General features: G+C 40.3%; 1 protein-coding gene across 1 annotated transcript in view; it reads right to left on the bottom strand.

The window, feature by feature from the left end:
- Window positions 1-18,562, bottom strand: part of SORCS3 (sortilin related VPS10 domain containing receptor 3) — a 650,432-nt gene that overhangs the window by 19,588 nt on the left and 612,282 nt on the right. Inside the window, exons 20-22 of the mRNA XM_069567050.1 lie at window positions 15,824-15,957; window positions 4,500-4,623; window positions 1,926-2,038 (exon numbers count right to left, since the gene is read on the bottom strand). Of these exons, the coding sequence (XP_069423151.1) occupies window positions 1,926-2,038; window positions 4,500-4,623; window positions 15,824-15,957 (371 nt within the window). The remainder of the gene's footprint in view (window positions 1-1,925; window positions 2,039-4,499; window positions 4,624-15,823; window positions 15,958-18,562) is intronic.

The raw sequence follows: 18,562 nt of genomic DNA, 5'->3' as shown, positions 1-18,562 counted from the left end.
GAGCATCAGCATCCATCTCTGCCCTGCCCCCTCTCCCTCTCAGGGTGGCTTGGGGGTAGGGGCAGACTTAAAGACCTCCATGGCCTCAGTTCCAGCCTCACTACCTCCTACAAAAACCTCACTTGATTTCCAATCATATCTTTAACTTTCTTGGTTATCTTTATCCAGTTGTTTCTCAGATACTCCAAACTCATATAAAAGACCAAATCATCATTGCTCCCCAAGTATGTTTCTCCTACACAGTTGCCATCTTGATCAATGGCAAGGAAAATCCTCTCCTTCCTACTCTTATAATCAGAAAGCTTCTCCTTCCTTCTCATTCACACTACATTTTATTAGTCACCAGTTCTATTTCTCAGCAGGTTAAGTTAGCCTTTGGATCTTTCCTTTTCAGGATTTTATTATTACACCTGGTTTAGACAAACGCAGTAGTCTTTTAACAGGTCATCTCCTGTGAAATCATCCCCTACCCTATTCACTTCCCACCTCTAGAGACCATCCTCTGTATTACCACAAGATTGGGTGTCTGAAATACAAAGCCACTAATCTCATCACAATAAAACCCGAAACTGTGAGCCATGTGGCAGAGCAGTTCTCCTGAGTTCCCTTACCCTACTGCTCTCCACCCAGGCACCACTTCCCAATAAAATCTCTTGCTTTGTTAGCTAAATAAATAAATAAAGTTGGTTTTTTTTTTTACCTAAATAATAAAGAAAGAACACATTTCACACTTCCCAGAACCTACAGGATGTATGCAAAACCCCTTTTAGCTGCTCAGCCCTTTCACAAAATGATCAATCCATCCCAGCATAACATCAGTCACACCTGCCCTTATAACTTATAGATTGGCTAAAATAAACTGCCACTTATCAAATATGCTGTACTTACCATAGACCATGGCTTTGCACATTCTTTCATTGTACCTGAGAGTCATCATCCTCTCTCTGTTAACTACTGTTTATCCTTTAAAATGGAGTTCAAGTATTCCCTCCAAAGACTATTCTACTAGTTCACAAGTATTTACTGGATCATGAATATGTGTCAAGCCTGAACTTTTCTGGATAGAGTGAATTGCACTTTTCTCCATGCTCCTTTGAAATGCTGGTCATGTCTCTCTCATACACCTAGTTGCACATTAGACTTAAATTTGAATTGACCATGTTTTACCCATCATCATACTCTAGCACCTAGGTCTGAGCAAATGGTTAACAAAACCATTTCAACTTGCTCTAAGGAAAATATGCTGTTGTCGTTCAGTTGCCAAGTCATGTCTGACTCGCTGTGACCCCACAGACTGCAGCGTGCCAGGCTTGGTGCTAACTATCACCCTAGAGTCTGCTGGCATGCCCTAGTTCCTAGCTTGTCACCTTCTGACTGCGACATATGGTCAGTGGAAATCTTGAAGTCTGTCTGGTTAAAAAACAACAACAAAAGGGAGAGGATATATGTATACCTACGGCTGATTCATATTTAGGTTTGACAGAAAACAACAAAAGTCTGTAAAGCAATTATCCTTCAATTAAAACACAATTTAAAAAAAAAAAAAAAACAACAAAAACAACAAACAAAAACTCTCTAAACTTTCATGGGCCAAACGAGTGAATGACATTAGTATATACTTAAGCAGTGGTCCATCAATCATTTTATTAAAGGGGTCAATCTCCTGTCTTAGAAAAATGTAGGAGAAAGATGGTGCCAATTTCTCATCCTCAAACATGGGACTGATTCTCTCTCTCTCTCTCTCTTCTGAATCTCTCCATCTTTCTTTTCCATCCTTCATTTCCTCTACCCTTCTCTCTCTTTTTACAGAGCAATAATCTTTATTTAACTGTAGAATGGTGGTCTGAATCCATGAAAATGCCTCCGGGACCACACCGTCTGGTTCTTTATTCATGAAGATTTAAGCAAAGGTAAAGTCAACTTACTTTCACCAAAGCCCGCTTGATCACATTGGCAATATCTTGCCTCCACTCTGGAATGTCAGGATTGTGGTAATCCAGATTAGGAGAGAAAGATAAGAGCTGGGACTGGAAGTATTCTGCAAGGAGAGAGCATGTGTGAGTGAGGCTGAGAGAGGATGTGATAAGGTGTTTTCCTAAAGCACCATCTTTGTGCTTTAGGAAAAGGGCTTCCATGTGCCCTCATCTCTAATTCTGTCTTTTCAGCCTGTCTCTTGGCTTCTAAATGAAGTGGGATTTGGTGACTGGAAGTCACCTACTGGAGGTAGGTTTGTGCTCCTACCACTTTTTTTTTTTAACTTAAGAATTTCTGGTTTTTTTTAATTTTTATTTTTACTTTATTTTACTTTACAATACTGTATTGGTTTTGCCATACATTGACATGAATCTGCCACAAGTGTACATGAGTTCCTAAACATGAACCCCCCTCCCACTTCCCACCCCATATCATCTCTCTGGATCATCCCTGTGCACCAGCCTCAAGCATCCTGTATCCTGCATCGAACGTAGACTGGCGATTTGTTTCTTACATGATAGTATACATGTTTCAATGCCATTCTCCCAAATCATCCCACCCTCTCCGTCTCCCTCACAGTCCAAAAGTCCGCTCTACACATCTGTGTCTCTTTTGCTGTCTCGCATACAGGGTCATCATTACCATCTTTCTAAATTCCATATATATGCGTTAGTATACTGTATTGGTGTTTTTCTTTCTGGCTTACTTCACTCTATATAATCAGCTCCAGTTTCATCCATCTCATTAGAACTGATTCAAATGTATTCTTTTTAATGGCTAAGTAATACTCCATAGTGTATACGTACCACAGCTTTCTTATCCATTCATCTGCTGATGGACATCTAGGTTGTTTCCATGTCCTGGCTATTATAAACAGTGCTGCGATGAACACTGGGGTACATGTGTCTCTTTCAATTCTGGTTTCCTCGGTGTGTATGCCCAGCAGTGGGATTGCTGGGTCATAAGGTAGTTCTATTTGCAATTTTTTAAGGAATCTCCATACTGTTCTCCATAGTGGCTGTACTAGTTTGCATTCCCACCAACAGTGTACGAAGGTTCCCTTTTCTCCACACCCTCTCCAGCATTTATTGCTTGCAGACTTTTGGATCGCAGCCATTCTGGCTGGTGTGAAGTGGTACCTCAATGCAAGATAATTATGAAACTCGAGGAAAAGGAGACTTCTGCTGCTACAGGTAGTATCATGCAGAGGCAACAATTAAGCATTAATAAATTGAGCTAGGTTAGAATGGAGCTTTTTCTTGTGTTTCCCGTTGTTCCATCGATACTGCTAGAAAATGCCTCAGGGGTTAGAAAATAGGTCAAAATGCTGTATCTAGGTGTGGGTAACATTTGGTGTCTTGATCTGATTGGTAGATACACAGGTCTGTCCACTTTGTGGTAATTCATGAAGCTGAAACACGATCTGTGTACTTCTGTATTTTAATTTTTCAGTTGAAGTATGGTTGATTTACAATGCTGTGCTCATTTATGCTATACAGCAAAATGACCCAGTTTTATACATATATACATTCTTTTTTATATTTTCCATTATGGTTTATCCTAGGAGACTGGATATAGTTCCCTATGCTATACAGTAGGACCTTATTGTCTATCCCTTCAAAATGTAATAGTTTATATCTACAAACCCCAAACTCCCAGCTGCACTCCAACAAAAATGTTTAAAGTCTTCCAGGTGCCCAATAAGAGAGCCTGAACCTCAAGTTTGCAGAGTTGTAGGAAAAGGCACTCATCTGGGGTGAAGTGGAAGATATAAACTGAGTCAAAGGATCATATACCTTAGTATAATTTTCCAGAAAACCCTGTTTTCTAGGGTTTTCTTCTAAGCTTTTTTTTTTTCCTATAGTGGCTGTTTCTAGGGTCTAAGGGAGGTTCACTGAATGGTGGTAGAAGCACAGTTTGATTGAAAATTAACTTAAGAATGGTCCTCCAGGATAGAGAACAGAATGGTGATTCTGTTTACCACTCTCCTGCCTTGTTTTATCCTTATATTCTTAGCCTTATTCTTATCCTTTGCAGTGAAAGATGTTAGTCTCTAGCAACAAACAAAACACATCAGTTATGTATAGTTCATCTCAGTACCTAAGCTATGAGTTCCTCAAGAGCAGGTACTGTAACTCCTCCAGCTTTTGAAATCACTGATTCGCACCTCACAAAGAATGGATGCTACACGTGTGTTAAAGATACCTTGGTGGTTCAACAGATCAAAATGCTTTGATGATAGTCTTTTAAGCTCAGTGCTGAGCTTCAACTTATGGTTTATCCCTGTCTAATGAGACATCAGGTTGTGATGCAGACATATCACAGAAGACAAACAATGCTTATCTGTACCTATTTCTCTAACAATCTCAGTATCTATTCAAGGACAAGTAAAGAAGTACCTTTAGATACCTTTTGTGGACCTACATAATTTCCCCATGGCCTAGGCAACTTCCAAAGCAGTCAGTGAATGCCACTCGGGTGGCTGGAGGGGATCACTGGGCAGAAAGGGGCATCACAGGGCTTACCGTGAACAGCAATATCTTTTGTGTCTTGGATGAGGGCATTCCCAGCAGCCACCTGGACAGTGATGGTATTAGTTCCCTCTGCTAGGAATGTGAAGGAAATGCTGCTGTCCAAGGTGATGAGGGGCTAAAAGAGAGAAGCCAAAACACTTACTTAGTCCTTTATGGGAATATCAGATTCCCTCCTTTCCTGTAAATCTCAGACTGTCACCAATCTGTGTAACATTTGCATATCCCCAAGGGATCCTAACTTGAAGAAGGAAAAAAAAAAATTGCACAGCTTTCTAAATTATATAGTAAGTATCCAGGAAGCATATTAATATACTTGAAGTGCACTGTAAAATGCTAATTCTAAGAGATGAAGATAAGACTGGGCACCATGAATTTTGTCCATCATTCTGTTACTTCTCCTGGGGCAAAGTAGAAGCACCTTTTGTAATCTATTCCTAGTGACTCTGGGAATAGGTGATCACTTTCTCTTTTCCTCTAATATTTTGTGTGATTTATATTTTCATCATGTATTCCATTGGGCTGCAAGATTTTTCAGAGAAGTGACCATATTTTATTTATTTCTGAATCACCTACCTGTTTTTGGCATGTTGTCTTACATCTAGCATAATCCATAGATAAGTTGTATATACAATCATTTATTGACATTTTGTTTTATCATATTTGTGTGTTCCATTGCAAGGCATTTCTACCAATTTAAATAAGTTGGGAAACAGATAAACATGCATATCTGTGCTTACTTTTTAATCTTTTTTCTTTTCCTGTTTTCTTTCCCTGATCATAACAGATAGGGACTTGCCAAAGATAAAGAGAGAAAGATAATAAGCATATGCTTTCCCTCAGAAATTAGGATCTCAGTAGAAGCAAGGGCTTATTGGAGAGAAGAGAATGCAGATTCTGAGATTAAAGTGTCATTATTCAGTGGTTATCTTGAGGCCCATGTCCTCTCAAGCTATCTGGTGTTTGCAAGGTAAGGCACTCTAGTAGGAGGCTTTTCTAAGGCAGCTCTTGAATAGATGTCACAAGTGCAGATGAGCAGACCCCATCTCGTCTCTGTGGGTTAGGATGACAATAGGATAGAGCAGTGATGTCACCAGCTGCGAGGATGCGTAGACTTGCCTTTTAAGAATGTGGATATCAGCCAGTGTTCATACAGCACATCTGTGCACCTAGATGCTGCAGAGGCTCACAGATGCAGCATTCAGACCACAACGTCCCTTCTGCAAAACTGAAATCCCTTTCTAGCTCAGAATCTTCACCTGGGCCTCTGAAACAATAATCTGATTTATTGGCTTTAAAATTCTATTGCTCTATTTTATGGCCAAGCTGATGGCTGGAGTCAGACAGGATTAGACATTGCCCTAAGCTTGCAGACACCCTTTCTTCTCTGTTTGCTAAATGAAAGAAGGGAGTGCGGAAAGAGTTATACTCTTTTTTATTAACTAAGGGTAAGCCCAGAGTCCAAGCATGCTTCCTCATACTTATGGTTCTGTGATGCTATGCACAAGGATGTGAACTCATTAATTAAACCACAAATGAGGTACAAGTAGGTTCTGTGATGGACATCAACTCCAACAGACCAACGGTGGCTGTTTAGTGTCCTGTGTTGAGAAGTCAAGTCAGGCTTAACACAGCAATATTGGCCATGGACATGGAATAAAGGAAAACAGTATGCCACTGAGTTGCCATCGTTGGTGTAACAAGAACAGAGACTTGAAACTCTGGCTCTGTTACTATTTTAATGAATGGCCTTGGGAAAAGTCTGTCCCCACTGTGGGCCTTAGCTTAAAGTTGTAAGGACTTACTCAGCAGTAAGAACACACAGAATTAATGAATGGCTTTCGGCGAATTTTCTAGTTCCTACTAGTCAACCTGTTAGGGCTTGTCTGTCAGAATGCCTTCAACTGTTTTGTTACCTTAGTCATATTCTTTGGAAGGAAAATGAAATACATCTGTATACCCAACAGAATGACAAAAAGTTCTTTAAAAATAATAACAAATATTGTCGAGGATGTGGAGCAACTTGAACTCTCATACATTTTTGATGGGATGTACAATGGTGCAACTATGTAGGAAAAAGTTCACTTTTATAAGAAATCGTAATAATTTTTCCAAGATAATTATGCTATTTTATATTTATAGCGTAGCAATTGCAGTCTGGGAAATTTAGTCAAGATCAAAGAAAACATGTATCCACAAACAGAAGAAAATGCTCATAGCAGTTACAGTCATAGTAGTCAAAAACTAAGCGAACTTAGAAGAATTTATCAATAGGAAAATGAATAAGCAAGCCAAAGCTCATGCATTCAACAAAATAGAAAAGCAAATATTGATATACCTAAGAGTATGGATGCGTCTTAAAACCATAAGAAATTAAAGAAACCTTATATAAAAGAATTCATATGGTATGATATGAAGTTCTATTAATAGAAAAGATAGATCTAATTCATGATGGGAAAAAACAGTGGTTGGTTCTGAGGTTTAGGTGGGAATTTACTGAGAAGGGGTATGGAGAACTTTTGGAAGCAATGCTAATAATATATATCTTGATAGGAGTTTGGGTTATAGGTATGTGTATTTCTCAGAACTCAGGAAGTACAGACTTCAGATCTGTCCACTTCATGATTGATACATGTCATATCTCCATGGAGGAAAAAGTGTAAACAAGTAAAGAACTCTAGCCAATGATTCGTAGCCTGAAGCATTTAGGATAAAGCACACAGGTGTCTGAAGTTTATTCTGAAATGAATTTTAAAAAATTAAGATCAGTTGATGGCTGGATAGGAGGATGGACAGATAAATAGACATAAAACAAGCAGAGTAGATGTTAATGATAGACTATGTGTACTTTGTCCATGGGATTCTCCAGGCAAGAAGACTGGAGTGGGTTGCCACGCCCTTCTCCGATGATAGACTATAGGTGGTAGGCATATGCATATTCACTGTAAAATTATTTCATTTTTTACTTTGTGTTTGAAGTTTTTAATAATAAAATGTTGGGAAAGAAACAAAACAGCAAAGGAATAACTGATGTGTTTTTAGTTTTTCTTACTTCTTTAAATTGCTCTCTCTGACCATAACTATATCACATTACCCTTCTGTTTTGGTTACTGCCCTCAGCTATCTCTAATCTCTTCCCACTTCTCACCATCAGGATCCTTTATCCCCTAATGGTAGCCCCTTCAAGGAATCTGGCTACTCACTCCAGTATTCTGGCCGGGAGAATTCCATGGACTGTATAGTCTATGGGGTCACAAAGGGTCAGACACGACTGAGCTACTTTCACTTTTTTTTTTTTTTCAAGGAATCTGCACTACTCCCACATCATCCTCAGCACTCAGGGGTCTATGTGGTCCCCACTCTTCTTTCTCTGCACACTATTCTTGTCTTAGACTTAGGTGACTGGGCTGGGCAACCTAAAAGGAGAGGGATTCCTCCCGTTCCAGCAGATCTGACTTTCTCTCCTCTGGCTGCTTTCCTAGCAGATCCAGGAACCAAGAAAGGAAATGCCAGCTGAGGTGGGAGGGAGCATGCCATCCCACCAGCCAGTCAGGGCTCTGAGCCACAGCCAACTGTGTGAAATGAGCACACTTGGCCTCCAGGGTAGCAGACCACAGGCTTCCAGGCTAGAGAGATGGCAGAAGCTAATTTTGTTTTCCAAATTGCTTTTGTTTTTCATCAGCTATTATGGCATCATGGCTGATTTCACCTCCCTTGCAAAGCTGGAACACTCCACAGAATTCTTGAGTTCTTCACTGGCCACCCATGTCTAGTGCACAACACTAAATTAAATCAAGTATTTTAAGGTTCATTTACTAAATCTATTAGGCAAGCAGACACATTTATTAAGCCAGACCTCTGGTAATCCCAGCAAATTGGCCTTTTCGAGCCCCACAAATCCAACATGCGGCCAATTGACTTCTCTGTGTTTTGTCCAAGCTGCATGGACAGCCCACGGCAAAGCTCCTGGCCTGCATAGGCTGTGGGTTACATCCCTGCCCACAAAGAGTCCCTTATGTGCAACAGGTCACATACTATCCAGTAAACCCAGCAAGACATCAGCAAAGCTCTCGAGTGACTACCTAGTTAGAAGATATCCACCTGAATAATGGATCCAGGAGCTTCAAGGAAATGTTGGATGCAGCCTAAACCATTTCCCCAAACACAGTAAATCAACATAGAATATCATAAAATGTCCACAGTTTAAATGTAGGAAAGTGAAAGTGAAGTTGCTCAGTCCTGTCTGACTCTTTGCGACTACCTTGATAAAAACTTGCCATTCCCAAATTAGACAGACTATGCAGTCACTACACTTATCTCCCTTAAAAGTTTTAGCAGATTCCACAATAACATGTGCATGTATGTTCAGTTGCTTCAGTCAAGTCTGACTTTGTGCAGTTCTATGGACCGCAGCTGGCCAGGCTCCTCTGTCCATGGGATTCTCCAGGGAAGAATTCTGGAGTGGGTTGCCATGCCCTCCTCCACGGGATCTTTCCAACCCAGGGACTGAACCCACTTTTCTTAAGTCTCCTGCACTGGCAGGTGGGTTCTTTACCACTAAGGCACCTGGAAAGCCCACTATCTTACAATATCCTCTTCTAAGTATGAATTTCTATGACAAAATAAAATGTATTCATTTGTGTCATTTAAAGCCATTGGTCACCTATCCACTCCAATTTTTGTTGTTATGCAATTCATCCCAAATGAATCCTACTTTGGTAGAATAAATCTACACAGAACAAAAACATAGCCAAAGCCTTACCACTGCATACAAATCCCTTCCCTCCTTTCTGCCCCAATTCTACTACTCCTTCAATGCCAGCTTAGGACCAGCTCCATACATGACTTGCTCTAAGACCAAGAAGCCTTGCATCCATCACCCCCTAAGCTGCTTGGCTGGGCCAATAATGTTATATTCCTATTACCATAGCTTATAGTATCTATTCTTGGATGTTAACCTCATATTCTCAAATAGAGGACTTCCCTGGTGGCCCAGATGGTAAAGCGTCTGCCTATAATGCGGGAGACCCAGGTTTGATCCCTAGATCAGGAAGATCTCCTGGAGAAGGAAATGGCAACCCACTCCAGTATTCTTGCCTGTAAAATCCCATTGGACAGAGGAGCCTGGTAGGCTACAGTCCTTGGGGTCGCAAAGAGTCAGACTCAACTGAGCGACTTCACTCACTAAGCGGAACAAATGAAATTTATGCTGTTTTTGTGTTCCTCATAACAGCTAGCACAAAACACAAGTTCTTGAGAAAGATTCATGGAACTACTGACATAATTTCATATCTGCTAATAGGTTTGAAGGTATATGGGCCTACAGTTGGATTTTAGGAACACTTGATCTCTTCCATTTATGTATACATCATCATACTTGATCACCAATAACTGTGTGTGTATCCATTGTGCCTTCTTATCAGAAATGTAATTTCCTTGAAGGTGGAGACAAAGCGCTCTTCTATTCCTAAGGGCACCAAACAGAGGGTTGACTATAAATATTGGCGGGGGTGGGGGGAGGAAGTCAACTGATTCTTTTTAAATACAATTTTATTTATTTATTTATTTGGCCTGCACCAGGTCTTAGCTGTGGCATTTGAACTCTTAGTTGTACATGAGGAATCTAGTTTCCCAACCAGGGATCAAAACCAGGTTCTCTGCATTGGGAGAGAGGAGTCTTAGCCACTGAACTACCAGGGAAGACCCTCAACAGATTCTTACTGGGAGGTTGACTTAATTCAACCACTGGGGTGAAACTGTCCAATTCACCTGGTCACAACACACAGATATATGCACGCTAGCCAATTTCTCTTTCATCAGTGATATTCTGATGACTAAATACAAAAATGTATATAAAGACAATGATAGAAATAAATGCCCAAAATTAATATCCACTCCTTTCACAGATCAGTTTGTTGATCAAGGGCAGCCAACTAGCTTGACACTCAGAGCACTCACCAACCACCCAAAGAAACTCATTTGCCAGGAAAATTCTCACTGGATCAACTTTTCAGCACTATGGCCACCTTAATGTGTTTCCATCTTGATGCTGGAAAAAGCACTGAAAATACACCTTTTTTAACTAGGCAGAATAACCATGCTTAGAGGTGGGAGGGAAATCTGTGGAACCATGTCAGATTTGCCCCCCAAGAGGTATATCCCACTGATACAAAGGATAACCACAACAGTGACTGATATATTCAAGTGCTTAGATATGTTCTAAGCACTTAAGTACCTTTCTTTATTAATCTTCAAAGCAATACTAGAATATAGTCTCTGCTAGCCTTACTCTGACATTACAATGAACAAAACTGAGGCACCGAGAAATTACCTGCTTTGATCAAAGACATAGAACAAAGAAGGACCTGTATCAGGACCCCAAGCCAGGCTTGTCTCATTTCAATACCGCTCTGAATGCCTCTAATGTACTCTCATTCTCTTGGTTCTTTGGAAACAAAAACCAACCAGTAGAATCTTTGATATCTAAGTATTTTTACAACACTTTATGCTCATTATAGGTGGAATTCTTAACCAAAGGAATACTTCAGGTCATTGTCATTAAAAAAAAAAAAACTATAATGGCATTCTGCAATTTTAAAATTTCCCCCTCATAATATGGCACAATATAAATTAGAGAGGCAGATAATTTCAAATAATAACTCAGGGATGTTCATGGATTAGATGTTCTTATCCTTGAGTTAGAGAAAAGTACATTGAGCTTCAAACTAACACAGATGATTATCTGAGAAATAGAAATGACCCTCCAATCACACTGTCCACTTCTCCGTTGATCAAATATTTATTAGACACTGTCTGGTATTTCAGGTCACAGAATCAACATACAAAGGAAAAACCTGGTGCCACAGAGAAGCACTGTCCTCAGTTCCTTGTGGGCAGTTGAGTAAATCATTGTGTTTATGATGGCCAAGAACTGCCCTCTGTACACAGTCATCTCCCTGGAAAGTCCACAGGTGAACAAACTCTATGAGAAAAGAACTCCCTGGCTGGACAGCCCAAACATCACATCCTCTGAGGTGAAATGAACTTAAAATCCTTCTCTTTCAGATGTTCTCCTCCCAGAAAACTTTTTCTTTTTCTTTCACCATGTTTATGTTTGCTAGTGTTTGAAGCAGAATTTTAGGGTCTATGAGCTCTTGAGCTTCCCTTGTGTCTCAGCTGGTAAAGACTCTGCCTGCAATTTGGGAGACCTGGGTTCGATCCCTGGGTGGGGAAGATCCCCTGGAGAAGGGAATGGCTACCCACTCCAGTATTCTGGCCTGGAGAATTCCATGGACTCTATAGTCCATGGGGTTTCAAAGAGTTGGACATGACTGAGTAACTTTCACTTCACTTCACTTTGTGAGCTCCCAGAGACAAACTGAGTGATGCAGAGAAAGCATCCTGGGGCTGGGAATGGTACTGGTATAGACGGAAGTGAGGACACCTGGGTTCTAGCTCAAGAGTGAACCAGATGTTTGCCCTTAGAATGCTTATCTCACATAGGGAGCTTCAAGACTCTAATGTACCAAATGGGCATCTTATTAACTAACCTCCTTACCTATTGTCCCAGTGAACAATAACACTAGAAATGCAAAAGCATCATAGCTTATACTAAGAAATTAAAAGTACACGGCACAAATGATACAAACAGAAAATGGTCCTTGGTGTCCCATAAATCTAATTGTCTTTTATCAACCCATCCTAACTGCCATATTTTATACCAAAAAAAAAAAGAGCATCATTTAGTGAGTACCTAATCTATGCCACGGAAACATAGATTATTTTATTTAGTTTTCACAAAAATCAAGATGACATAAGCATTAGTCTCTCAGTTTTCAGCTGAGTGCATTAAATGTTAGGTTGAACCACTTGCTCAAGCTCACACAAACAACATGCAGCAATGCTAGAAACTTAACCCTTTTCTTTCTGAACACACAGTACATATTCTCTCCACCATATAATCAGTTCAGTCACTCAGTCATGTCCTAATCTTTGCGACCCCATGGACCACAGCGTGCCAGGACTTCCTGTCCATCACCAACTCCCGGAGTTTACTCAAACTCTTGTCCATTGAGTCAGTGATGCCATCCAACCATCTTATCCTCTGTCGTCTCCTTCTCCTCCTGCCTTCAATCTTTCCCAGCATCAGAGTCTTTGCCAATGAGTCAGTTCCTCACATCAGGTGGCCAAATATTGGAGTTTCAGCTTTAGCATCAGTACTTCCAACTAATATTCAGGACTGATTTCCTTTAGGATGGACTGGTTGGATCTCCTTGCAGTCCAAGGGACTCTCAAGAGTCTTTTCCAATACCACAGTTCAAAAGCATCAATTCTTTGGCACTAAGCTTTCTTCACAGTCCAACTCTCACATCCATACATGACTACTGGAAAAACCATAGCTTTTATTGATTGACCTTTGTGGGCAAAGTAATGTCTCTGCTTTTTAATATGCTGTCTACGTTGATCATAACTTTTCTTCCAAGGAGCAAGCATCTTTTAATTTCATGGCTGCAATCACCATCTGCAGTGATTTTGGAGCCCCCAAAAGTGAAGTCCCTCACTGTTTCCATCGTTTCCGCTTCTGTTTGCCATGAAGTGATAGGACCAGATGCCATGATCTTAAGTTTCCTGAATGTTGAGTTTAAAGCCAACTTTTTCATTGTCCTCTTTCACGTTCATCAGGAGGCTCTTTAGTTCTTTTCTTTCTGCCATAAGGATGGTGTCATCTGTGTATCTGAACTTATTGATATTTCTACCAGCAATCTTGATTCCAGCTTATGCTTTATCCAGCTCAGCATTTCGCATGATATACTCCTCATGTAAGTTAAATAAGCAGGGCACTCCTTTCCCTATTTGGAACCAGTCTGTTGTTTCATGTCCAGTTCTAACTGTTGCTTTCTGACTTGCATACAAATTTCTCAGGAGGCAGGTAAGGTGGTCTGGTATTTCCATCTCTTGGAAAATTTTCCAAGTTTGTTGTGATCCACACAGCTTAGGCTTTAGAGTAGTCAATAAAGCAGAAGTAGATGTTTTCCTGGAACTCTCTTGCTTTTTTGATGATCTTAGTTTTCTTACTAAGCACCATTATATGGTGCTTCATTTTACTTAGCACCATATAATGCCGCTTCCCTAAACAAAAGCAGGACCCACAATACTGTAAATCAATTCTACTTCAATAAAAAACATTTTTTTACTTTAAAATAAGAGCAGGAATGAATCATATCCTACTCTTATCATGCAAGAGCTGAAGTTCTGTTTGTTCATCTTGAACAAACAAACAAAACTGGCATTGTTCCATTCCTTTTTGAAAGGAATTATTACATGGCAACTGAGTATTTATTTTTTGTACAGTTCTTCTGTGTATTCTTGCCACCTCTAATTAATATCTTCTGCTTCTGTTAGGTCCATACCATTTCTGTCCTTTATTGTGCTCATCTTTGCATGAAATGTTCCCTTGGTATCTCTAATTTTCTTGAAGAGATTTTTAGTCTTTCCCATTCTATTGTTTTCCTCTATTTCTTTGCACTGATCACTGAGGAAGGCTTTCTTATCTCTCCTTGCTATTGTTTGGAACTCTGCATTCAAATGGGTATATCTTTTCTTTCCTCCTTTGCCTTTTGCTTCTCTTCTTTTCACAGCTATTTGCAAGGCTTCCTCAGACAACCATTTTGCCTTTGTGCATCTTATTCATTATGCCAAAGCCTTTGACTATGGATCAAATTGTGGACAATTTTTAAAGAGATGGGAATACCAGACCACCTGACCTGCCTCCTGAGAAATCTGTATGCAGGTCGAGAAGCAACAGTTAGAACTGGACATGGAACTACAGGCTGGTATCGGTAAAGTAGTATGTCAAGGTTGTATGTTGTCATCCAGCTTATTTAACTTATATGCAGAGTACATCACGTGAAATGCCAGGCTGGATGAAGCACAAGCTGGAATCAAGATTTTCAGGAGTAATATCAATAAACTCAGATATGCAGATGATACCACCCTGATGGCAGAAAGCAAAAAAGAACTAAAGAGCCTCTTGATAAAAGTGAAAGAAGAGAGTGAAAAAGTTGGCTTAAAACTCAACATTCAGAAAACTAAGATCATAATCACTTCATGATAAATACATGGGGAAACAGTGGAAACAGTGACAGACTATTTTGGGGGGCTCCAAAATCACTGCAAATGGTGACTGCAGCCATGAAATTAAAAGACACTTGCTCCTTGGAAGAAAAGCTATGACCAACCTAGACAGCATATTAAAAAGCAGGGATATTACATTGCCAACAAAGGTCCGTCTAGTCAAAGCTATGATTTTTCCAGCAGTCATGTATGGATGAGAGAGTTGGACCATAAGGAAAGCTGAGCGCTAAAGAATTGATGCTTTTGAACTGTGGTGTTGGAGAAGACTCTTAAGAGTCCCTTGGACTGCAAGGAGATCCAACCAGTTCATCCCAAAGGAAATTATTCCTGAATATTCATTGGAAGTACTGATGCTGAAGCTGAAACTCCAATACTTTGGACACCTGATGCGAAGAACTGACTCATTTGAAAAGACCCTGATGCTGGGAAAGATTGAAGGCAGGAGCAGAAGGGGATGACCGAGGATGAGATAGTTGGATGGCATCACTGACTCAATGGACATGAGTTTGAGTAAACTCCAGGAGTTGGCAATAGACAGGGAGGCCTGGTGTGCTACAGTCTATGGGGTCACAAAGTCAGACACAATGGAGCGACTGAACTGAACTGAAGTGACTTTCTCGGTGTGTGTGTGTGTGTGTGTGTGTGTGTGTGTGTGTTAGTTGCTCAGTCATGTTCAACTCTTTGCAACCCATGGACTGTAGCCTCCATGTTCCTCTCTGCATGGGCTTCTCCAGGCAAGAATGCTAGAATGTGTTTCCATGCCCTTCTCCAGAGGATCTTCCCAATGCAGGGACTGAACTGGGGTCACCTTGCATTGCAGGCTGATTATTTACCATTAAATGACTTTCTTGATATTATATACCTAATGAGTAGAAAAGCTAGGATTAAAACAAAACAGAGCAAAATGAATATTAGAAAAATTGATCAGAGGAGCAAGAACAACCAGGTTTGTTAATCTCTTCTCCCTTAGGATATTTGAAGTTCCCCTATTATAGGAATGAACTTGGTGTGGGAAGGTATGTCATATTCATTGACATGGATTCCAAGCTTCATTGATTATCTGTTATTGCCCATATACCCCTGTGCTCCCAGCATCAAATAGAAGTTAGAACATGGGATCATCTAAGCAGATACCAATCAGAAAGGGTCAAATCTAAGCAGATACTAATCGATAAGGGCCAAACCTTTGTACTATTGCCGAACCACCAGAAATACGTAAGAGTCCCCAGTTGGCTGGGCCACACAACTGCACTGATGTTGACCTCCTTATTTCTTATGGCAACAAATGGAACTCGGAGATGAACATGCTCCACAGGACCTAAAGGAACAAGGAAAACAATGTCAGTGTTTCTATCCCCGAAATAAACAAAAGCTCACATTCCCATATTCTTTATCTTTACCATCACCTATAATAAAACAACAATCACAAACTCACAGATGTTGAGATATGTGTGTGTGTATGTGTGTGTGTGTATGTGTGTGTGTGTGCATGTGTGTGTTTGTATGTGCTTGAAATGAAGCACTGCAAACAACAGGGAACTCAATTTGGGCTTCAGATTGAGTGACATCTGAACTTAACTTCCATCTGATGATCCCACCACATATGCTTATGAACCTCAAATCTAAGGACAAAGCTAGTTTACTGGACACTTAGCCAAAAAATAGGAAGATAAAGAGCGATCTCTTGCATATCTACCGATTAGCCTGTATCATGATTGGGGGTTGGTGCATTGTATGGAGGGCTCTGCCATTATCCTCGATTGTTAATTGGTTCCATCTTGTTCAACAACTGGCCATTGTGCCTGTCATCTGCAATACTCAGAGGGTGTCACTCAGAAGCTGGCAGGGCTGTATTATAAAAAGGAAAAAGCCTGTCTCCTTAAATTGAAGAGAAATAATGCCAGGTTCCCAAATAATAATAATTTTAAAAGCTGTTTGCCAAAAGGTGACCAAACTTTTATTTTTTGCTCCTCAGAAAACTGATGTAAGCAGTCTCAAGTCCTAAACTAGCAAGTAAGAGAATAGATTGGAATCCATTCTATGCATGGTAAGTGAGAATTTTAATTTAATTCATTTTCAAAATAACATGAGAGGAGGAAAATGCTGAAGAAAAATGTTAATGAGTCAGCACTGCATTTGTGAGGCAGATATGTTATTTTTTAATTCCGTGGGATTTTCTCCCCAACTCTTACCCCTTTCTTTTTCCTTTCTTTTTTTCCCCACCCACGTCCTCTCCTCCTTTTGCTCCCTTCCTCCACTTTCCCTTTCTTACATCCTTTCTACTTCACCAGATCCAGCTAAAATGTTCTAGTTATCTGCCCACACTTTGCTGGAACACATTTTCTGGTTTCCAACATGATAATGTTGATGAGCTAAAGTAACTAAAGGTCACCACTGTAGCAAGGACATCTCTTTATCCTTGGGACCTTGAGTTCTTCTCATAGGTGGGGCATTTTCCAGGCCACCAGGCCTTCACTAATGACACCCTTGGTTATTTGGGAGATGGCTCAGTTTAAAGGGAAGAAAGCAGAAAGATACTTTTTACTTCTGCTCCTATTTAATTTTGGCTGTATGACCTTTTCTTCTATTTTACAGAACTTTGACCCTACACAGGCTGTTACACTGTCCTTTGCCTTCCTGACAGTAATAAGAATATATGAGGATATTAAAAGTATCATATGATTAGTTATGGGCTGACTATTTCCACTGCCGCTACCACACCATCATGGCTCCTGTTTATCACCGGGTTAAAGTCTCTCTTACAAGACTGGGCATTATTGTGAATCTCATTCATACCTCCTGTGTCAGAGGTAAATTTATACTGGGAGAAAAGGTGTTTGGATAGGAACTGAGATCAGATGAGGAGATCAGCCAAACCTGCTTGCCACTGTCCGGATGGTATTTTTCTGAACAATCAACAAAGTATTCAAGAATCTGTGTATCTACATTGCGAAAACACTCTCTGCCTACAGCTCTCTCAGCTGATCCCAGGCATTCAGCATTTCAAGATTTCTTCCAACAAATAGTTTCCAACCTGTCACTTCAGATACACATTTGGCTAAAGGCTTAATTATTTTCAATTAGTAAGTCTGTTTAATAATTTTGTATGGTTTGACTGTGGGCTAGAATTTAAAAAATACATGTGTGAAAAAATACTGACTAGTTTTCATTTCTTTACTCAATTTTAGGAGTTCATCTGGTTAAACTCTCTTTGCTGTTTGTGTTTCATTGATCTTTGTGGAAGAGAATACGGCAATGGGCAGGGGTCCCTGACCAGGCCATGTCCTGGGAGGGAGATGAGAAACCAAGGTTTTACTTTAACACCTCTGAGTCCTTCATGCCCACATTCAGATTTCATTCTCCCCATGATGGGAATAGAGTCCCTTTATCCTCAAGGTCAAAGCTTCTCTTCTGTTTTTTTAATTGAAGTATAGTTGATTTACAATATTGCATTAGTTTCAGGTGTACAGCAAAGTGATTTAGTTATACACACATATCTACATACATACATATATTCTTTCTTCTATTCTAGGTTATTATAAGATATTGAACATAATTCCTGTGTTGTACAGTAAATCCTTGTTGCTTATTTATCTTATGTACAGTAGTATGCATCTGGCATCACATACTTCTAATTTATGTTCAGTTCAGTAGCTCAGTCGTGTCCGACTATGCGACCCCATGAACTGCAGCACGCCAGGCCTCCCTGTCCATCACCATCTCCCGGAGTTCACTCAGACTCACGTCCATCAAGTCCATGATGCCATCCAGCCATCTCATCCTCGGTCGTCCCCTCTTCCTCCTGCCCCCAATCCCTCCCAGCATCAGAGTATTTTCCAATGAGTCAGCTCTTCACATAAGGTGGCCAAAGTACTGGAGTTTCAGCTTTAGCATCATTTCTTCCAAAGAAATCCCAGGGCTGA

This window comes from Ovis canadensis, chromosome 22 (assembly GCF_042477335.2).
Source record: "Ovis canadensis isolate MfBH-ARS-UI-01 breed Bighorn chromosome 22, ARS-UI_OviCan_v2, whole genome shotgun sequence".
Taxonomy (NCBI): Eukaryota; Metazoa; Chordata; class Mammalia; order Artiodactyla; family Bovidae; genus Ovis; species Ovis canadensis.
Note: the sequence above shows the minus strand (reverse complement) of the source record. Positions and strands in the feature narration are given on the sequence as shown.